This window comes from Oryza brachyantha, chromosome 1 (assembly GCF_000231095.2).
Source record: "Oryza brachyantha chromosome 1, ObraRS2, whole genome shotgun sequence".
Taxonomy (NCBI): domain Eukaryota; kingdom Viridiplantae; phylum Streptophyta; class Magnoliopsida; order Poales; family Poaceae; genus Oryza; species Oryza brachyantha.
The window spans coordinates 22,655,800-22,678,783 of NC_023163.2; the positions used below are offsets into that span (position 1 = coordinate 22,655,800).

At 42.4% G+C, this 22,984-nt stretch overlaps 4 protein-coding genes across 4 annotated transcripts; 2 read left to right on the plus strand and 2 right to left on the minus strand.

Annotated features, from left to right (window-relative positions):
- Positions 1 to 1,401: 1,401 nt before the first annotated feature.
- Positions 1,402 to 2,499, minus strand: LOC102716824 (inorganic pyrophosphatase 1). Its single transcript, XM_006644572.3, has one exon. The coding sequence runs from the start codon at positions 2,413 to 2,415 to the stop codon at positions 1,597 to 1,599; it is 819 nt and encodes a 272-aa protein (XP_006644635.2). The 5' UTR covers positions 2,416 to 2,499; the 3' UTR covers positions 1,402 to 1,596.
- Positions 2,500 to 6,593: 4,094 nt separating this feature from the next.
- Positions 6,594 to 7,710, plus strand: LOC102717107 (chlorophyll a-b binding protein 2, chloroplastic). Its single transcript, XM_015841861.2, has one exon. The coding sequence runs from the start codon at positions 6,676 to 6,678 to the stop codon at positions 7,456 to 7,458; it is 783 nt and encodes a 260-aa protein (XP_015697347.1). The 5' UTR covers positions 6,594 to 6,675; the 3' UTR covers positions 7,459 to 7,710.
- Positions 7,711 to 8,062: 352 nt separating this feature from the next.
- On the minus strand, positions 8,063 to 17,264 carry LOC102719262 (probable starch synthase 4, chloroplastic/amyloplastic). The gene is made up of 16 exons (XM_006646208.3): positions 17,146 to 17,264; positions 15,957 to 16,179; positions 15,235 to 15,310; positions 14,133 to 15,135; positions 13,969 to 14,020; positions 12,526 to 12,648; positions 12,367 to 12,442; positions 12,104 to 12,288; positions 11,771 to 11,962; positions 11,617 to 11,685; positions 10,571 to 10,780; positions 9,727 to 9,852; positions 9,400 to 9,549; positions 9,027 to 9,088; positions 8,874 to 8,949; positions 8,063 to 8,789 (listed from the first exon to the last, which is right to left on the minus strand). The coding sequence occupies exons 1-16, from the start codon at positions 17,262 to 17,264 to the stop codon at positions 8,613 to 8,615; spliced, it is 2,919 nt and encodes a 972-aa protein (XP_006646271.1). The 3' UTR covers positions 8,063 to 8,612.
- Positions 17,265 to 21,185: 3,921 nt separating this feature from the next.
- LOC102717386 (probable serine acetyltransferase 1) lies at positions 21,186 to 22,442 on the plus strand. The gene has a single exon (XM_006644573.3). It carries the CDS (start codon positions 21,260 to 21,262, stop codon positions 22,169 to 22,171), a length of 912 nt encoding a protein of 303 aa, XP_006644636.2. The 5' UTR covers positions 21,186 to 21,259; the 3' UTR covers positions 22,172 to 22,442.
- Positions 22,443 to 22,984: the final 542 nt, after the last annotated feature.

Genomic DNA, 22,984 nt, shown 5'->3' on the forward strand with positions numbered 1-22,984 from the left:
AATTTTTAATCATATTTTAAAGTTTTTTATGAAAGTTTATTTTTAAACTTAGTTTTTATATCGTTAAGAATACGTATATAAAAATTGATTTATAAATTATCTTTTTACAAATATATCGGTTGTTTTTTTGAGAAAGCCAAACAATCACCTCTATTTTATACGTTTTCCGAACGGTTAACCGGTGTGCATTTGGTAAAAAGTTTATATGCAAATTTTTGTTGCGGTCGCAGCCAGGTGAGTTGAGCCGATTAGACGCATTATGTTTCAAGCATGCTAGTTGCTAGAGAAGACAAAGCTAACCTGGCAGAGCCGATTAGCGCATTATCTGACTAAATTAAGAGGCGTATCTTTTAGCTTTCTTATGAGAAAATCAAACAATATATTTACAAACGAAAATAATCTATAAATAAAATTTTTACATGATGTTCTGAGTGATCTAAAATCAAAGACTAAAAATAAAACTTTGATAGAAAAATCTAAATTTAATTCTAAATTTAATGTTAAAAATTTAAATATTAGCCTATTAGCGTAAGCAAAAATAAAAAGATAAGAATGTAAGATACAATACAGTATTATAGAGAAGTTTAAATCAAATACGAATGATGAGACAAATAATAGTGTAGAACCCAAAAGAGCTTTTTAGACTAGAAATTTTGCAGTTTTTGGACAGTACATAGGGATTATAAAATTCTAGGGTAAAATATTGACGTCTCTAGGTACCTAATCAATAACATTACAATGTTTTTACACTAGTTATATTTTTAGCGATGCTAAGATGCTAAAAACCTATCGTACCGTGATTACCTCTAAATATGAACGTAGAAATTTAGTACTTAATATATTATCTTAAGAATAGTAAAATTTTCTAATTTTAAAACTTTAGAATCTCTAACATATACAGAGCCAGCCGAGGAAGCCAATCAGACCCATTATCTCCGTTACTTAAAAGATGGAGTCGTATGATCGTCTCCACTTAAGAAATCGAAAACGATCAAATGGTTTCTCGAGGAAAACATGAAACAACCTTACATATTTCAAAACAGACAAAATTATAAAGGTATAATCTAATTAACCCTCTCCTTTGTGGGTCTATAAAGTCTATCGTCAATTGTATACAATTTTTTTATCGGCCTTCTTTTCTTTATTGGCTTATGCAGTTCAAGTTTTCCAAATAATGTAAAAATAGTTGCTACTAGAAAAGAGACAAAGCTAGGTGACGGAGAATTGGAGTGCGCACATGTTTTTGGATTTATAACAACTCTCTACAGCGTTCTATTTTATTCCACGGATTTCGGAAGCATCTCTTTCTTTGCATACGTGAGCGAAGATTCTACCAAACTGCAATCACAATTTATCAGAATCGAGTGCAACAAATTTTCACCAAAAAATCAGACTAATCAGTTCAGTAATTCAGGAATGATTTTTCTTGGATTGATCGGATAAGATACAATGAGCCTTTACTAATTAATCGCAGGCTCAATCACACGATGCGCAAAAATCAGTCAATAGTTAATTTAGTCGTATTACAAGCCTCGCACACACATTGTTCGATCTAGCAGTTCGCGCTCGAAATGATGCGTTCGTCGCCACCATTGGTCAGTTCTTGATCCGGAGCGGCATGGGCATGCCATCCTGCACGGCGACGGCCGGCAAGGACTCGAGCTTGCAGTCGAGCGCCGGCAGGTTTCTCGCCTCGAGCAGCACCCTGCCGACCAGCCGCAGCAGCGTCTCCTCCATCTCCTGGCCGTCGGTCCACGGGTGCACCTCCGCCTGGAGCAGCGACGGGTCCTCGCAGATGAGGTCCCACACGGGGAACCCCTTGCGCGGCATCATGAAGTCGCCCCGGCCGAGGCGCAGCGACGGGCAGTAGTCGCCGCGGCCGTCGCCGAGGTAGATGACCCTCTTGTCGGCGCCGGCGGAGGCGCGGATGCGGTCGAGCACCTGGCCCTTGCACATGTTGGGCGGGCAGATGCCGAGGCCGCACCCGTGCGGGGCGGCGTGGAAGTCGTGGTACGGCGCGATGCGGAGGCGGCCGTCGCCGTCGACGGCGCCCGGGTTGGTGTTGATCTCGGAGAAGTAGCCGCCGAGGCCGTGGTGGTCGAGGATGGTCTCGATGAAGAAGCGGTTGGCGTCGCTGAGGATCCTGAGGTCGCAGCCGAGGCCGTAGCAGGCCTTGATGGCGTCGACGACGCACGGGTCGAGCGGCGCCGCCCTGAGCACCGCCGCGACGTCGCCCGCCGTCTTCCCGCGCGCGTGCAGCTCCCCCATCATGGTGTCCATGAGGGTGTTCCACGGCATGGTGGGCAGCAGCCGCTCGAACTCCTCCGTGGCGCCGAGCCCGTCCACCACCCAGTTGTCGCTGTCGACGTCGATGATCGTCTTGTCGAAGTCGAACACCACGACGATCCCGGCCATCTCGACAAGTTGCTCGATCGAGGCGAGAGAGCGCCGAGAGTGGTGTGGTTTCTTTCTTTCGATCTTTCTTTGTTTCTGCTTGGATTTGGGGTGAGGAGAGGAGGCCGCCTGGGGGTCGGCTTATATACCGGCACGGGGAGCGCGGGAGCGCGGGAAGATGCCCCCGATGCCGAGCGAATATTACGAGAGATGCGCAGCGGGGGCAGCTTTCCGTTCCACTTTGGTGCGCGCCGTTGCGCGGTTGCGCTTGCGCTTGCGTTTGCGTCGCGGTGAGAGACCACGCGTGAGGCACGCGGCGCGGCGCGGGGAAGCATCTGGAGGGAGGGGCGTCGTGCGCGAAAGTCTAATGACGAATGTTTGTGTCCGTTAATCCGCATAAATACTTTATATATAACTTTAAACATTATATATATATATATATAACTCTTTAGTGTATAATCTTCTATAAATTTATTTTTAGTGATATTGTTTATGTAGATATCTTTTACGACATCCTTTATATGCTATAAATCTATTTATACGTATAATTTTATATATGAAATCTGTAGTATAAAAATAAACCTTTGTACATAATAATACAATTATTAAAAAAATTGTATATATAAACTTTTTATTGAGGCTTCGCACGAACGCTCCTCAGACCCGGGGAATATCCTCCGGTTATCGCGTCTCTCGCGTGCAGTTGAGGTAGTGGCGTCGCTTTCGCCGCATCTTTTGGGTGGCTGCTGCTTTTGCAGGCGAGCTGTATCAATTGGTTTTGATCGGCGGTTCGATTACACGCAATCTGCTGCGGTGGAAAAAAAAACAACCTGCATGAGTTGATGAGTTTACATACGCAGCTGAATTTGTGCTGTTGTTATACTGCAGAGAAAATGGGGGAGAATTTGTACGTGATTATATGATGCAGAGGCAAAGTTATTTATTTATTTATTTATGGTACAAGATCACGTTCCTGAGTCCTGACAAGTCGAGTGACAAAGGTGCATGTGAGAAAAACTGACAACATATTTGCAGGGGCGTCGCCTAGTGGATATTCGGTGGATGCGGAGAATCTCCGGTGAGGTGGCGACCACGGACACGATTCGTTGGTCCATTCTGAATTCTGCCCGCCGCCTGCGCTCTTTTGAACCACGGCTACAACGTGAGGGAGTTGGTTTCTCGACCATTTTGGCTGGTTTCTCGATCGTTTGGCTGGTTTTCCTTCCTCCTCAGCTTGCTTTTAACTGGGCTATGCCCATCTGTCAATTTCCATACAATTTACAGGAACAGATATCCAACCCAGATTTAGAATTTGGTCAAGAAGCTGTGCTTCATTTCCATGTGCCACGTCTGTATCGAGGCCAAGGTTTCGTTTGTTGCGGAAGGAGCCGAAATCGCTAAAGGGGTAACGTGATTATCAGCAATGAATGTTATAATCACGTAAAAATCATGTGAATATGAATCTGATTTTTTTAACAAAATCGTCACGTTTTTGGAAGGGATACAGTGAGATTTGGTGCGATAATCATGTGATTTCCTACGATAATTGTGATGGTTTACAGTGAACGATGTTCATGGAGAACAACACGATAATTGTGCGATCTGGTGGCAAAATCGGGGCGGCAGCAGCGATTGTCGCGATAATCATGACAATCGTCTCTTATTGCGCAGCATGCTATCTAGATTGTTTTTTAATTTAACTCACATCGAATAACTTTGCGACCTCTTTTAGTTGATTCATGTTTTTTTTAAAAAAAATCTTCACCGCAGGTTCATGAATTACATGGTTATCACTGGGGATTTTTTTTATTTTTCTACCATTTTTTTAAAAAAATAAAATTCATACAATATTTACCGAAATTTACTGCCAAATATCGAAGCTGTCCCCTTGCAATAACCGGGGTTTCAAAAACCTGATCGAAACATCAGTCATGCGAGAGAAGCCTGATCACTTGGGATCTGGGAAGGCTCCTAGTTGCTGCCTTGTTATTCTGCATTATCATCTTCAGAAAAGAACAAGTTCTATTATATCCTACTTTCTAAGCAGAAATATTCCGTTTAAACCCCTCTTTTTCGTTAGTGGCAGCATGCGTGGTTCGCTCTTATGATTCTGTCTTCATTGTACACTAGTCCTACTACTTGGTCAGGATCACAACCTCATGAGTTGACACGTAAAAGGATCTACAAACAAAACAATTACATAAATAATTGGGTGACATTTTGAAAATTATCCATGAATCGGAAATCATAAGGCCAGACACCTGCAAAAATCCACGAAGATAACAAAAGGTAGAGCTGGAAGGCCGATCACGCATTCACATGCCAAGAGTCGAAGAAACTAAAAGGTGATGCATATATCTTCACCAACTTGTCCAAGATGGCAAAGTATATTTTTCGTATTTCACAATTTCACATGGTTATAAATCACATGTAGATCAAGCATTATTCATGTGAATGTTCTCTTGTGGAGAAAGCAGCTGGAAGGAAGCGACCCCTGCAATTTGTGCTCAGTTGATAGCCGACACATCCCCCCGTGATTAGATGCTGTTCATGTGGTTGATGCCGCAGCCTGTACGTGGTAATATTCGTGTCTCTTTGTCACTACCCAATACCAGGCATCAGCTAGCACAGTAGCACATTTTGTTGTGATAATGTGCACCAGTGCAGAGATGCAAACCAGAAATTCTGCTGCATTTAATTTCCGTTGTGGCATCGAATCAGGACCTGGGCGTTTCTGGAGTAGAAGATTAGTAGAGAACACTCAAGAAGGTCCATTGTTTTGAAATGATTCAGTATTGATTGCATTACGAACAGACATCATGGATTGGTGAGCTACACTTTTTATGGATGTTATTAGCTTGCAAGTGAAATGATGGCTTTGCTTGATTATATCAGGGATTCAGGTTGGGCATTCCCACGACAATTCAGCAGATGAGCGCTCCTATCTTTAACCTTAAATTTAAAGTTGATTTTGGAATTTATTTTACTTAAGTTTATTTTATGACATTGGTTTTTAGATCACCAAGAATATACATATAAAAGTTTTATTCATAAATTATTTTCTGTTTGCAAATATATAGTTTGGCTTTTTTCCATAGACCTGCATAAAGAAACTTCTGTGTGCGATATTTGTAGTCTCTTCCCTGTTTGAGTTTAATGCAGCAATGTATGATTTCAATTCTTCTTTATACTAGTCCGTGCTTCGCTATCGATAAAATATTTAATATTTTCTAGAATAAAGAAAACAATATTTTCAATAAACTATGTTACACATTCTTTTTCTATAAAAAATATTCACTTAATTTTATTTATATGTAGTTAACCATTTAGATTTGATTGTTTTATAATATAAATAAATGTAAGAATTAATTTGTAAAATTTATAATAGGAGTAGGTGTGATAACATATTCAAATGCTACCACCATTAACTTTTTCTCTAAGAGTGGACATAATTAATTTGGAGTTGTTCTTTTACATGAGTTTTCAGGTTTTTATGAGAATGAATAGAATTGAACTATGACATGTTTCGCTTGATTTAAGAGAAAGGCAAGCAAGATGGGATTTGGCGGGTTGTTGGACGACAGTCTCAAACAGCTTTGACAATCACAATATGAGACGTCTAAATGGCATTCTAATCTACACCTGTTGGAATATCTGGAAATAGCGCAATAGAAGAACCTTCCAGAAGACTTCACAAACAACAAATTAAACGACATTTTCCTGAGTGCTAAGGAGGATAAGAAACTCAAACTCCTGCTTTGTTCAAAACTTCTTTTTAAGAAACATCTAGGAGTCTTCTAGCTAGCTCTACAAGATGTATTGCTAGCTGACCTAGGTCCAAAGCCTCCTCCTTCTATTTAAGTTATGTTATGTCTTTTCCTAATATCCACGTAAAAAACTAAACGAGATGGGGTGTTAAGGATTATATTCCTATAGCCCATGGGCCAGGCTGGGATATTAGCCCATCAGCGTGTAAGCATCTAAAGTCCAATAATTGCTACTCTATCTAGGAGTAATATCGATATGTCCACCCGTCCTCTCCTGATTGGCTGATCTCCACGTCAGCAGAGCCATACACAGGTGGCGAGCTCGACCAAATGACTTATCCAAAGAGGCGATCGCAATAGATAGGCTCATCCTTGCAGCGTCCTCGCGGGCGCTCGCAGTTTCCCGCCACTATTTAAACCCCCACTCGAGCTCACTGCTTCCTCACCACAGCTCACGAGCTCAAAGGCGCCTAGGCATCCGTGGTCAGACCTACCTCCCTCCCGGCACTCGTCAATGGCGGCGTCCACCATGGCACTCTCCTCCCCTGCTCTCGCCGGCAAGGTGGCCAAGGTGTTCGGCGAGGGCCGCATCACGATGCGCAAGACGGCGGCCAAGCCCAAGCCCGCCGCGTCCGGCAGCCCGTGGTACGGCGCCGACCGCGTGCTCTACCTCGGCCCGCTGTCCGGCGAGCCGCCGTCGTACCTCACCGGCGAGTTCCCCGGCGACTACGGGTGGGACACCGCCGGGCTGTCGGCTGACCCGGAGACGTTCGCCAAGAACAGGGAGCTGGAGGTGATCCACTGCCGGTGGGCCATGCTCGGCGCGCTCGGGTGCGTCTTCCCGGAGCTCCTCGCCCGCAACGGCGTCAAGTTCGGCGAGGCCGTCTGGTTCAAGGCCGGCTCCCAGATCTTCAGCGAGGGCGGCCTCGACTACCTCGGCAACCCCAGCCTGATCCACGCGCAGAGCATCCTCGCCATCTGGGCCTGCCAGGTCGTGCTCATGGGCGCCGTCGAGGGGTACCGCATCGCCGGCGGCCCGCTCGGCGAGGTCGTCGACCCGCTCTACCCCGGCGGCAGCTTCGACCCCCTCGGCCTGGCCGATGACCCCGAGGCGTTCGCCGAGCTCAAGGTGAAGGAGATCAAGAACGGCCGCCTCGCCATGTTCTCCATGTTCGGCTTCTTCGTCCAGGCCATCGTCACCGGCAAGGGGCCCCTCGAGAACCTGGCCGACCACCTCGCCGACCCCGTCAACAACAACGCCTGGGCCTACGCCACCAACTTCGTCCCCGGCAAGTGAGCGGCTTTCCGGCGAGCGACGGCGGCGGACTATGCAAATGCAGCGACTTGAGTACTTTGATTCAGGCTGCGGTGAGGAAAGCTTTGCGCGATGTTCTCCTCTTCCCGCGCACCCGTATTTGCTTCGTTCGTTCAGATTGTGTAAAATAATGTTATCCGATTGATGGAAAAAAAGGGATAATGGACCTGCTTGTGTAAAATGATGTTAAATTTATCTTAAAAAAATGATGTTACATGATTCGTTCCCAGGAAATTCATTTGGCTGGAATACGAACTGAATAAGCACATGCAAAAACACAAATCAAGAGAAAATATTTTCATCTCTCGGTTAGTTATTCACTCATTTCTTGTAATCTAAATAATTATTTTTAAAAAATTAATAAAATAGATTAATATGAGATTCACTCAACAAGTATATAAATCTAAATTTAACTTCTACATGAAATAATAAATTTAACTATGAGTGCACGTAGCAGTTTTAGTTTAATTTGTTTTTTTTCCAAATTGTAGAAGCCAAATGTAGACCTATATGTTTATACGGAGTGATATATCCTATATTAATCAATCTTATTTTTTTTAAAAAAATTAATTACTATGCCAGAAAAGAGTGGATATATAACTTCGGGATGAAAATCCATCAACAAAACAAGACACCAATCTACCAATCTCAGATGAACGATTTTATAGCATTATAACAGAACACGGAGATCTATCGAAAACAGTAGCATTGCCCAAATATTGATCTGAACAAATCATATCTCATTTGTGCGAATGCTACCATGCGGTGCACAGATCCAGTTTTCTTGCTTGCATGTTGCATCCCCACAAAAACTGAACGGCTAGGGAAATTTTACAGCGCCCGGGGGGGGGGGGGGGGGGGCGAATATAGATCATGATTACTCATCTGATCGTCTCCATTAAACCCAGAACTAGTTCCGTGCAATGACTGCGAAATGCAATACCTTGATCAACTGTAAGACTGTTCTTTCTCTTTGTCGGTTCTTTTGGGATGGCGAGATCAAGGATCACGATGCGTGAATCGGCGAGTGCGAGAAGAACAATACTTCTGCAGCGTAGCTTGGAGTTGATGAAACCGATAATCGCATCTCTGCGCTTGGGAGAATTTGAGCTCGCAATGCCATCACGAAAAATGTTTTATGTTTGAGCCACTCCCCTTGCCTGAGCAACAGCACTGTGATAAAGATTTTCATACTGTGAAGCTGGAGAAACCCAGCTGAAATCGATCTGCATATCCTTCTGCACTAACTGTTTCCAGACCATGGGTTTTCTACTGTAGTACCTGAATGCCCTTTCCAAGCAACTGGTTAGATCCTACCAAAACAGGCGACACACGTGAGCTCTACCCATAAAATATTACAAATTTCACTTGAACGTACATCTCGGTATAAAACTCACCTGCTCATCAGTCCTAGCAAATGTAAAGCCATTCCGCAACTCCGCAGGTAGAGTCTCATCGTCGAAATCAAAAACACTGGAAAAGTAACATTCAGCAGCTATATCACAATATGCTATGTAAACGAAATGTTTGAAGGAGGAATATATATTCACCTGTCACTCAATCCACCAGTTTTTCGAACAATTGGCACAGAACCATATCTCATAGCTATCATCTGGTTGATAGAAACTTGTCAGACTTGGGATCGAAAAGACAATTACATGTCAAGAATTAAAAATGGTTAGTGAAAAGTTGGCTGGTTTCATAGAAGAAATTATTTGGATGGCACAACCATGTAACACTTGTATGGGATATTTATAGATAAAACCCTTCAGGATCTAAATCCATGCCTTGGGATTATATCTCACAAATGCCAATTTGAACCCAACCAAACCAAGTGGGGCACACTGGCGCACATTCAGCAATTCTAGGTCTATTTGGTTAGTAAATGGAAGATCTATAATTTAATATCTGTGGATAGATCACCTGAGTAAGGCCACAAGGCTCAAACATTGATGGAATGATAAACATGTCAGATGCCGCATAAATACAATGTGACAAAGCTTCATCATATTTCAGAATTAACCTAATATTGTTATTATTCTGGAACTGGTCCGCAACACCCTCAAATTCCCTCTGTCAAACAAATGCACAACGGTGAGTTCACATTAATAAGATCAGCTAAGATCTAAAAGAAAATAAATTATATACATCAGAACTGGACTTCTCCATGTCAAATTGAAGAACTCATAGGGCAAGATGTGAGCTGCCAAGTTGAGAAAATAAAATGAGACACTGAATGAATACACAGACCTGAATATGTGGGACTGGACTTGAACCCAGGAGCACAAACTGTCCTCCTAACTCAGCTGTTTTGTATATTGCATGCCTTATAAGATGTAGACCCTTCTGAGGAACTAGCCTTGTAATGCAGCCTACCTGCTCAGAAAGCTTTGGTTATGAAAATGCATAAAAATGGGGATCAAATATGAACATAAGTTATGGGACTAACTTATTTTAAACTCAACATGGTTTAATCGAACAGAAGAACAGAGTTCATTTTCTAAATGGCATTCTCCCCTAACAAAACTACTTTCTTGTTATGAAAAGTGGTTAAACAAATCGGGGGCTTCTTCCTCCAGTCCTACCTGGCACAACTACTACATTATACAGTTTATTTGGCTTGTTCAAGCTTTAGGATATTACTCGGTGTACTTTGATGTTGCTCTAGTTTTTGCATTTTTCTTCAAGCTGAAAATACACTATGCACTCCTGCTAGAATATAAAGTAAGACATCCAATGACTGGAAGAATTGTGATCCCAACCAAAAAATTCAAAACCATAAGCATGGTATATAAATATGAAACCAATATTTCAGGACTTCAAACTTCCTTTTCCTTAATGAGGAGAAGCCAATACTTTAGCAAGATAGCGGGGTTGTACATGCTTTAGCAAATAATGCAAGGTTACTGTAAACAAAATGTCAGTTGTTTTCAATGTATACATTAAAGAACAGAAAGAAATATTAAGTTGTGGAATCGTTAATCAATGAGCATGCCTGAAATCCTACTCACAATGATGCTTTGATTACATGAAAAAGGCTACAAAAAGATAATCATGCATTAATTAAGATGGCTATAGAACTGAAAATTCATACCAGTGGTTGAGGGGCATCCTCGGAATACAGCCCTAGCTGCTTCCTAAGAAATGCTTTGTTTGCTGCTTTACCCTGAAGATCAGTAGCACTGTATTGCACAGCAAGAAATCTGTCTGTGGAAGGGTTCCATGTTTCCGTGTCAATCCCGTTAAGTATCCCCACAAATTTCCTGGAATGCGTTTTAAGCGTATCTTGGAGCCCATGACCACCCTGGCCAATAAAAGAAAAGTTATGTCAGGGCGTCGGGCAACTTATATCAGACTCCGAACTCATTATTAATATATCAAGTAACTAGCCAAAAGCACGTGCTTTTCTATGGGTAAAATAAAATATAATATAATATTGCAGAAAATAAATAAAAATATATTTTCCATGAAATGTGTTACACACCTTTTTTCTATAGGAGATATTCACCATAGTTTGATATGTGGCAGTCCGTTTAGATTTGTTTGTTTCTTAATATTAAGAAGTTGCAAAATTTACAAATGGAGTAGGTGGGTGCCAAATTCACTCTACCACCACTACCTCTCTTTAAAGAAGTATAAAAAAATGCCTTGGAAGTTGGAAATTCCTAAACCCATTAAAAATTTTACGTAGCAATGTCAGATATAAAGGCCTTAACTGCAGTCTCTTCAAATCTCGTTTAATTATGCCATATATTTTGAGCTCTCAGTTTTTACTCTGGAGCAAAGACCAAAAGAAGAAAAACAAGGATAGTCAATGAAGACAATTAATCCTACATGAACTAAGAAATGACACTTTTTTTGGATGAAGTTCCTGTAAAATAACCATATTGTTTTCACATTTATTGCACGTCAACAACTTAAATGACCGTTGCCTCAAAAAGAGATTTGATCTTCCAGATAAATGCATAGATTTTCCTCAAAAAATTCTAAATACCACGTTTCAAAAAATTGTATGTACTGTTTGAGAGACTGATCATGTATCCATGGTTGAACAGGGAGAAAACAAAGCTAACATCTAAGCCTGTGAAACTGATATAGAATTTGTAAAAGATGTTTGGAAAACAGATTTGCTGCTATTACCTCTGAGCGCACCTCTAAAGCATATGTTGGTGATACAGTTGTAACAATATTGGAATAAACAATTCCACCCTGAAACCAATAAGAAACAAAAATATTAAAATCATGACTTTAAGGTACACGTCCCAAAATCATTAATATTTCTCTATTTCTATACCTTGGCGACGTTTATTCTTCCATGTGCATTGTCTTGCATCCTGTCTGGTCTATCCAACTTCTCAACATCAAGGCCACAATATGATAAATCAGGAGCAGGTGCTGTACCTTGGTATTCAAAGTTGTGGCAAGTGAAACAGATTCTAGCTGAGCTGAAGCCTCGAGTTGCATATATATCCCAATATAGAGGTGCCTGCATTTCAGAGTAAGATACAGGATTTTTTAACATGGTAGAGAATAGTTGACACTAGAACTTACCAAATGAATCAAGGGAAAATTGATATGTTTTCAGCTATCAATGAAACAGCGAACAAAATGAATTTTCAGTTCTTACAACAAATGCAGTCTGCCAGTCATGGCAGTGGATTATATCGATTTTCTTCCCAGATTGATAAAGTAACTCCAATGCTGCACGGCTAAAGTATGAATAACGTTTAAAATCATCATGTTCTCCATAGTATTGGGCCCTCCAGAAGAATTTTGAAGGATGCTGTGGCTCAATAAAATAGACTGGAAGACCTGTCCATTGGAATTCCAGTTAGCAGACAGTTATTGACCTTTTTTAGTTCTTATAAGGGCAATAGAGTTCCTTATAACCTTCAACAGTTCCCGTCCAAACGTTGTTGCTGAACAGATTACCATCAAAATAGGATTGTATGACAACATCTAAAACCTGAAGGATCACCAATAATACAATCTTATCTCAGATTAAAGATGAAAAACCATGCAAATCGGGGGTAACCAACAAGCATAAACCTTAAGATTAGTGATCTGGTCAAGTTGCATGCAGTCATATTTGGGAAGAATAATCTCTACTAAATGCCCGTTGGTCTGAAGTGCCTTGCCAAGACCAGCAACTACATCTGCCAGACCACCAACCTGAAGAACCATTTCATATAAGCAAACTGAGATAAGATTGCATAATTAAAATGCTGGTTAGCATAAGCAATACTTCAAATACAAGCATAAGAATTTCTGCAAATATTTCTTGATGTGACAACCCAAGTAACAGTTATCCTCATTTCAACTTCCAGTAAGAATGTGGTATTTAATTTTGAAACATGAAAATGGGCAATAGACTAATCTCCACAGCCATTTAACCTTTTTCATAACTAGAATTGACTATGAGCAATTGCATATGAAAACGAACGTTAGGCAGATAACAAACCACACCTTTTATAATATTGTAGCAGTTAGGAATCGAAAACCACATGTAGAGAGGGAGATTAACTTGCATGGAACAAGCCTCTCCACTTGAGTATAACCAATACAAAAAATATTTTTGAGGGTGTTCTGGTAAATTTTACATCAATTATTCTTTGGCCAACCTGGCTAAAAAAATTCCATCAATTACACGATACAAATTCCTAGCAAGTGGGGAACTTTTTCATTAATGCTGTGAAATATTACCCAGTATTCCACTACTCTATGACTAAGCACTTGGTTTTGACGTGAAGATGAAAGAACTTTTCCTACGTCAAGTTTAAATATTTAATGCTTTAGAAAACAGAAAACAATGAAGAATAAAATCACCCATTTGCCCTATCCGTATGCTTGAGCAAGGCCTTGTTGATCATCACCAACTTAAATGTGCCAGGGAATGTGGCACCTAGTAGCAAACATTGAATGGAATTTTTTTTGAATAGTAACATTGAATGGAATTTCTAGAGCAAACTCTGGCATAGTTTGTGGTGGGTGAATCTCCTTGCTTTTCTGACTAATCAATTATTAGGGATAACATTTCATTGAAAAATTGTTTAGCATAACTGGTTTTGTATAAATTGCATGCATGCAATAAGTAAAATCAAGGCAATTTCTCATTCTCCGTCACCTTTCAGGCAATGTGAAGTTCAACCAAGAAATTTCTACATATAATTCCAATTGAATTTCAGTACATTTCTACATTATTTTGCATTTTATGCTCGGTTGCAAAGTCTTCATATAATCTTTTGAATTCAAAATGGTGTGCTAATACTTGGTTGTTGGCATTGTTCGACAACTACTAGGCAAAGGTAACTGCAGGTGTGAACAAGATTGAGCTAAGCTTGTGTGGATCAGTACCATGTCTTATCAGGCAAGGCTGCAATTCACAAAATTACATTTTCTTGGCACATAGCTAAATAAACAAGATATATTGAGCACGGAGAGTGGATAATACACCAACACAACCAAATACTCGATGGAAGTGTACAGGATCACCTTTGCCACAGGAGCCATCTCTGCTGCTATATGGACAATGTGCAAAGCAGAACTGCATTGACTGATAATATATTAGAAAAATCTTTTGAAAAAAGGTAGATAAGTTTTTTATTTCATATTTGAGCTCATCAACAATTAAGTTAGTGATAAAATAAATTTAATACCTGTTTCCTGATAATGTTAGCTTTAGGAATCCTTCCATAACATCACCCTCTTTTGCACCACTGCAAGCAAAGTAGGCTTCACAGATACGATCATCTCTCTTCCATGTCATTTCTCTCAGCATATTCGCATCAGTGTTTGATATTTTCCGCTCAAGGAACCAACCATCAATCATGAGCAGGATGTGACTCCAAAACTCTGATGGCATACCATTCGCAGAATACTCCAGTCTGCCACTTTCCTCCATTAGTTTCCCAAGGTTCTCTTGAAATTCCTCAATTAGCTGCTGATACACTTGAATGTGAGAGTTTGTTTCTTGATGGCCTTCTTGGCGATGGCTTTTTGCTGCTTTCAACTTCTGTTGCAGAAGTTCAACAACATAAGGAGAAAACTCAGATGTTCTCCCTTCTCTTACTGATGCTTCTAGCTCGTCGATCTTGTCCTGCAGATCATCATGCTGATCCAACAACGCAACATACTTATTTACATCATTTGTCAAACATCCAAGAATGTGTTGCAGATTCTCTACTTTCTCCATCCAAACATCATATTGCAGAGGGGCAACTTTCCAAATATCAGTTTGAGCAACCAGAAATCTAGATTCATGCTCCCTAATTGAAGCATCTAATAGCGACCGTTCTTTTTCCAATTTGAATAAGAACTCCTCTGCTTGAGCAAGCTCAATAATCTTTGCTTTAAGAAATTGTGCATCAGCCTTAAGTAGCATATTCTCTTCTTTTAGAACAGTCAGCTCCATATAAAGTGGAGACTCACGCAGGTGCACTGGATTGCCTCCAGTTAAAGCACTTTCTATCAACATTTCTATTGTAAATTTCTCTAAATGGTTACCAAGGACATCTGTATTTATGTCCCCTTCGGCTGCAAGTGTTTTTGACAACTTCATCTCTAGAATGTTAACCTTTTTCTGCAAAGCTTCCTTCTCAGTAAGAATTCTGCCAACATCTTCAATTGCTTGAAGATGAGCTTGATTTAGGAGCAAAATATCTAGCCATGTAAAAATTTTTTTAAAAAATCAATGCATGTATTTTCATCAGATATCATGAATGAATGTATGAATACACTTGAAAAGAGAGTATTCCCTACTCTTTTCCATGTTTTGTATCATTTCCCCCAAATCTTCAAGTTGAACGCCTGATTCAAAATGTTTATCCTTGGATCTCTGTGTTAATATATAAAAGGAGAAATTCTTCAGAAAAACTGAAACAATATCTGAAGGGCATATGAAAAACTGCGCACTTGCATAGAACAACTAGGCAGCAGTCTCCCACTCAGAGCAGTAGCATTCTAATTCTGGTGGAGATGATGGGACCTCTAAGGCTATAGCAGGTTGCCTGGTCTAACTGCTAAGATGTTGAGAGGCAATTTAGTATATTGGTATTAATAAGGATGAACATGACAAACTGAAAAGTGAAAACAAACATTACAATCCTTTATCAGATGAATTCCTATGGTACTACTACATAAGGATGAACTCAAGCACCAGAGATATCAAAATAAAATACCATCCCAAAGAGGGAAACATGTTTATAACGAGGTTGGCCTCCTTGGGAAGCAACAATGCATAATCAGTTCAAAGGAAATGATTAGAAATTTATGTCTAAAATTTAAATGGTTCTGCTATATGATTGTGCCTTTTCTGTTTAATGTTTTTTTCTGATACACTGCACAGTAGACACATAAGAAAGAGTTCAATAATCCATAACCTATGAATGAAGAAGAATATCTATTTACATTGGCTAGCTTGTTTGAAGAGGGTGTGAAACTGCACATATACCCTGATACCAAACACTCCAGTAAGGCAGTACCTCTTGCTGTTCATTACCAATGTCTGCAAATTTTTCATCTCTCTGGCCAATAGCCCCAGTGGTGTCGTCCTCACTGGATGTACTCTTCTGATGAGATTGCATTGAAGTCCTTAGACTGGTATTTGGAAGTTGTCCGTTTTCCTCAGTAGTAAGCAGGAGCTTCGTATTTGAAGAGAGCTGTTTTGGGGCAATATTTTTCCCTCGCTTCTTCTTCTGCTGAGTACTACCACACAGAAAAGCTGTCAGTCATGAGTCAAAGGGAAAACCTTCATGTCAACTGACAGAACTCTAACAATTTTAAGGCCTTGTTTAGTTCCCAAAAAAATGTTCCAAAAACATCACATCGATTTTTTAAACACCTAAATAAAGCATTAAATATATATGAACCAAAAAACTAATTGCACAGTTATGGAAGAAATCTTGAGACGAATTTTTTGAGCCTAATTAATCCATGATTAGCCATAAGTGCTATAGTAACCAACATGTACTAATGACAGATTAATTAGGCTCAAAAGATTCGTCTCGTGGTTTCTAAGCTAGCCGTGAAATTCGTTTTTTCATTCGTGTCCGAAAACCCCTTCCGACATCTAGTCAAACATTTAACGTGACACTTCTCCCAAAAATTTTCTCAATCTAAACACCACCTAAATGTGTAAAACCAGGGATTTCTAGAACAACATGGAATAGAGCGATTTTACCATATTTAGTAAAATGATTTAGCAACTGAAACACAGTGCTGTTTCAGATGATTTTTTTGACGGACAAGCTGTTTCAGATGATTTTTTTGACGGACAAGCTGTTTCAGATGATTTTTTTGACGGACAAGCTGTTTCAGATGATTAAGGGGAAATTCCATCAGTTCGAGCACTGCAGATTACAGTGCACAGCAGCCTCTAAGTCGGCTTGGACGTTCACTACTCGACGGAGCAATAACAGATACTCGACATGTAGGTCGAGACACCACAGCAGCATGCCAGGATCCATGCTCAGAGGAAACCATTTTGTGCGAAGCTGCGAATAGTGTAATAGAGACGAAACATATCGCCCACACGCTAGTCCAAGTACCCAACATGCTGCCACCCTCGTTTGCAAGGAACAACCGCGCGTAACCGCGAAATGTACTCATCGGCACTTCCTCGAACACATCGCGGGCCCCAGCTAGCGGACAGCTGATTGGACAGGCACGCACCTGAGGTTACCGGGTCGAGCGCGGCAGGAGACGGCGAAACGGCGGCGAGTGCCAGGCCCACAGCGGAGTGGCAGGAGAGCCGAGTAGTCCGCCGCCGCCGCGGCGCCGCAAGCCGCCATGGCAGAGGGGGGACGAAGAGCGCGGTGCCGCGGGTGGGGCTTGTGCCCTTCGAGAGGCTTTGTTTGCAGTTGCAGGGAGGCAGGGGTTCGCGCCCTCTCGCCAGAGCAGCAGAGCTATGGCTGGAGTGGAGTGTGCGGGAGAGCGGAGCGGGTGGCGACGGGGAGCGGCGGCGCAGCACGGCCCCCGCGCGCTGCGTCTCCTGCGGCGGCCGGGGGAGGGCGAGGCGGGGTCGAGCGGGAGGGAGAAGGCGTACGAAACGCCGAAACGGCGGAGGCCGCGTCGGTTAGAACTCACCGGGGGCAAGTCAACAGTATCGGGACCGGCCCCTCTGACTTTGGCACGTGACGGTGTGACCTCCTACGTGCTACTACGGAGTACGTTGGTACGGGTGTGACTCCGTACCAGTTACCAATGCACTCTCCGTCGGTCCGTCTCCGAGCGTTTGCGCACGTTTAATAGCGAGATTTCAATAATCCATAACCTGATAACCTATGAATGTTCATCTTATTCGAAAATGCGTTTGAGCCCTTTCTCTGTCCTGCACCATCTGTTTCAGTTTTTTTATTTAATGCCGATTTTTTACAACCGTCCATCTTATTCAAAAATATTATCCAAATATGCCACACTATAAATAATGCTTAAAATAATAAATTAAATTATAAAAATAATTAATAAATATTTTAATAAGACGTATGGTCAAACGTAAACCTAAAAGTTAATTTTATCAAACAAAAAGGATGGAGTATAATATAATATAAAGGATGGAGGCTCCGTTCGGATTGGAGGATAAGGTAACTTATGGGCTGGCACGGAAAACGGAGTAATAGATTAGAACATGATTTAATTAATTATTAATTATTAAAAAATATAAAATAAATTAATATGATTTTTTAAAATAACTTTCCTATAGAATATTTTTGCAAAGAATACATTGCTTAGCAGTTCAGAAAGCGTGCGTGCGGAAAACGAAGGAGGATTAGTTAACTAGTCTCCCATCCGAACGGGGTCGGAGTATAATATAATATGAGCATGTTTGATTTGAGGGATGTGAGGGTAGGTTGGATATATTCTTACTTTTTGGATGGGATTTTTTTTCGCTTGCCTATTTGATAGAAAAGATGTCATAATTTATTTTTTTTTGAAAGAATGAGGTTAGGTGTTATTGTACCACGTCCACCGTTAGTCTCATCATCGTAAATCGCATGCTTCCCAACTCCTCCACCAGCGCCGTTAAGATCACCGTCGCCGCATGTCCATCACCTCCTCCTCTCCATTTCCCCCTTTCTTTTCATCGTCACCACATGGATCTACACGTCGTTGGTTGTTGCTCTCACTCAGTTTACTTGCTTCTCCTCCTCTATCTCTTTATCACCGTCATTCTGTTGTTTGCCGCATAGTTCTGGATGGTGAAAGGGCTATTGGCATGGAGGCACAGGCACACATTAAAGAGTAGCGCGTAGGAGGCGCTAGCATGAGCAGGAGTTGTCGCCGTGCGCGCAGTTCGTGTGGTTAGACCAGGATTTGGAAGAAATATTCCCTTCATGAGTCCAAACCACTAATCAATAATCCGAACAGCCTCAAGAATAGATTGGGTCTGTCACAACTCGATAACCAAACACACCCTAAAGTCGGGGAATAAAATAATATAAAATTTGATAGATGAAAAATAAAGTATTGCATCAGGATCTAATCTTTTATATTTTAGGACAAAATTTAAACCCAAATCTCTTGTATTATGGGACGGATGGGGTACCTCGTACGTATGAGCAAATACTTCTCTATGTGTAGTAGAAAATTCAAACCCAATTGTCATTCTTAAGTTTGAGATTCCCTCCTACAGTGATTTGTTGCAAAGGCTCTCTCCTAATTCACTTTAGCTTGAGAATGCCCTAAACCCTATACATGTATTCCTAGGAATACAAATAAGCAGAGAGTAGTTGTGGTCGTCATTCATGCTAGCTACGCTCAAATCGAGATCATTAGAGGTGAGGATGTCGCATTTGTCTTACTGTTATTATTTTTCTTTTTGGCAAATTTAAGGTGGAAAGAAGAGCTTGATGCAACGCTATAATTGAAAATAAAGTGCTTGAGGTGGTATGTACAAAGGAACATGTATGACTTAATTAACTTTGTCTTGAGCTCTCCAGGTTGAACCCAGATAATGTATAGGTTTTGTAACCATGTTAAATATAAGATACACTAAGTGATATTCTAGTGATATAGAATGTACATAAAATAATTATAATAACAAACGAGGAGCGATGACAAGTGGAATTTCAAAAAAGTTAAATAGGAGAGATATTTACAACAAATTATTATTTTATAAGAGAGGATCTCAAAGCACTTAAAATAGATTGATACACGAAGACACACGCACAGCGGCGGAGAACATATAGGAAAGGTATGAGCCTGTCAAATATCATTTCTTTTTCGTATAATTAATTACTAGTAAATATCAATATATATTTTACTCTAAATAATGAGTTATCCAATGTAAAATATTCAATATTTTGTTCCTCATAGCTTTCGTTCACCCAATTATAATATAGTGTAATGCATGTTATGCAACTTGCTTCTTCCTCCACCCTCATATCTATTTTTAATCCATGCTTTAGGAACATTGGTATTACTAGACTAATAATCACTACACGTTAAAAAAAACTCAGTCACTATTAATTAGATCTTCACTGAACTAACAAATATCAATTATTATCTTCATTTTTATAAGTTTTTTAACATATTTTATATTTATAGTACTAAAAACTGCATAATTATTATATAAAATTGATTTTCACTCACATGTCAAATTGCAGATGTAACTGTTGTATTTCTCAAGTTTTCTCTAAATTGACCGTAATCGTGGACGGTGAGTGAGATGCGCCACAAAATGACAGTGAATAAAAAAGTATTTAGCCATACCTCAGTTTCAATCGATCGTCCACTGCTGCACACCACCATTATAACCGTAACAAAGGATCCAGCTCCCTTTGGTATGTGCTAGCTGGAGCATTTGAATACTTCCGCAACCAAATACGACTTTCCAAATATAGTTGCTCGGCTGGCTCGTGTATCAATCGTGTAATAAGAGGGTGTTTAGTTGGCAAAATAAAAAGTTTTTACGATCATATGGAACATTTGACTGGATTTCGGAAGGATTTTTGGAAACGAATAAAGAAATGAATTTCATATCTCGCCTAGAAACCGTGAGACGAATCTTTTAAACCTAATTAATTTATCATTAACACATATAGTTTACTGTAACACTTATGACTAATTATAGACTAATTAGGTTCAAAAGATCCGTCCCACGATTTCTCTCATAACTGTATAATTAGTTTTTTTATCTATGTTAAATGCTTTATTTAAATCTTTAAAGATTCGATACGATGTTTTTACGATAAAATTTGTCCGAGTACGTTGCGTTCGCAGCCTCCGCCTAGAGTACACAAAGTGCGACCAGCAAGTGCCGTGTGTCCTCATCACTGATATCGCCGGCTGGACCGACTCGATCTGCTTGTGCCGCCACCGGCCAGGCGAGCCCTCGCGAGAGGTGGACCACGACGTTGTCGTTGAGGTTGCGGTGCACAGACTCGACACCGCCTGCTGGCTGCTGCAGTGCCAACCCGCCGGCGCCACGTCCAGTTCGCTCGTGACTCGTGAGCCGTGATTTCCCTTGTTTAATTTTTGGTGTGCCCTGTTCGGTGTGTCCACCAGGCCACGGGGAAACGTGGGCCAGGCCCGCCCCTCGCCAACGCCAGCCCGGGCTCGTGCTCGTCGGATCACCTGCGTGTGTACCACCTTAACACGGGGCCCACGCGACGCGAAGATAAGTTTTACGGTTCGGTTGGCTCTTGGCTGACGTGTCTTCATTCCACCCACTACGCCACGCCTATTTATATTCGCTCTCGCCACGGCGCCCTCCCCAGCGGTCGACTGCCACATACACCACACGCAACGCACCGACAGGACCGCGACGGCGACGGCGGCGGCGAGGATGACGGCCGGCAACCCCCTCCGCGATGGACCCCAGCCGCGGCAGCGCAGCCCGCCGGCGCTCCACCCGGCCGTCGTGCCGGCGTACCCTCCGCCCGAGTCGGACGCCGACGAGTCGTGGGTCTGGTCCCAGATCAAGGCCGAGGCGCGCCGCGACGCGGACGCCGAGCCGGCGCTCGCGTCGTTCCTCTACGCCACCGTGCTCTCCCACTCCTCCCTCGACCGCTCGCTCGCGTTCCACCTCGCCAACAAGCTCTGCTCCTCCACGCTGCTCTCCACGCTCCTCTACGACCTCTTCGTCGCCTCCCTCGCCGCGCACCCCACCCTCCGCGCCGCCGTCGTCGCCGACCTGCTCGCCGCCCGCTCCCGGGACCCCGCCTGCGTCGGGTTTTCCCACTGCCTCCTCAACTACAAGGGCTTCCTCGCCATCCAGGCCCAGCGCGTCGCGCACGTGCTCTGGGCGCAGGACCGCCGCGCCCTCGCGCTCGCGCTCCAGTCCCGCGTCGCCGAGGTGTTCGCCGTCGACATCCACCCCGCCGCCGCGATCGGCAAGGGCCTCCTCCTCGACCACGCCACCGGCGTCGTCATAGGGGAGACCGCCGTCATCGGCGACAACGTCTCCATCCTCCACCACGTCACGCTGGGCGGGACCGGCAAGGCCGTGGGCGACCGACACCCCAAGATCGGCGACGGTGTTCTCATTGGCGCCGGCGCGACGATCCTAGGAAATGTCAGGATTGGCGCCGGGGCCAAGATCGGGGCCGGGTCGCTGGTGCTCATTGACGTGCCGCCGAGGACCACGGCGGTGGGGAATCCCGCGAGGCTGCTCGGCGGGAAGAAGGGCGATGACATGCCGGGTGAATCCATGGACCACACCTCCTTCATCCAGCAATGGTCGGACTACAGCATTTGAGCTGGGCATGCCGTATGCACTACTAAATTTTCTCCTTTTTCGAGCTTCGTTTGAACTGGTTCTAGTGGTGTTACTACTAACACCACAAGTGTCAACTGGTAGCCATTTATTTCTTTTTGCTTGTAATGGCTGTAAGCTTTGCTCCGGCGAGCTGAAGGTGAACCGTACTGCACACTGTCGTGCTCGTCTCCGGACGCATGTACTTGAAGTTCACTTTGTAATTTTGCGAAGGTCTTGTGGAATGTAGTACTATCCACTACCCAAATCAGCCTAACTGGTCCATGTGTTTGCTCATTTGTTCATTGCTCGTTATTAAGCTCATAAGTCATAACAAAGTAAAACGCTCGTTATTAAGCTCACAACAAAGTAAAAGATGATAAAAATGCCAGCTTTTTACTTCTTCAGAAAAATACCAGCTTTTCTGTATCCTGAACATGAGCGTTTGTCCAGGGAACATTTCTAAATTCTGAACTCTTCAGCGCACATTTTGCCTGTCTCTTCCATGTTCTTCTGTGAAGGCATGATCTGCAGCTACATGTTAAACACTGCACACCAGCCGCCCCAGCATGATCATCACTTCAGCGAAAAAAATGGTCCGCGCATTGACAATTTGAGTCTCTTTGTTCTGGCAACGAGTCAAGATTGTCAAGCCGAGTCAGATCGATAAAAAAAAATGGTCCGCCCATTGTTCATCAGTCATGTTGCATGGCCCAACCTGACGGTTCAGCAGGGCCTGCAAAATCTGCGTTGGGTCAGATCGATCAAAGGCGCTGGAAGGGATACACCATTGAAATTCAGACCGTATGCTGAAAA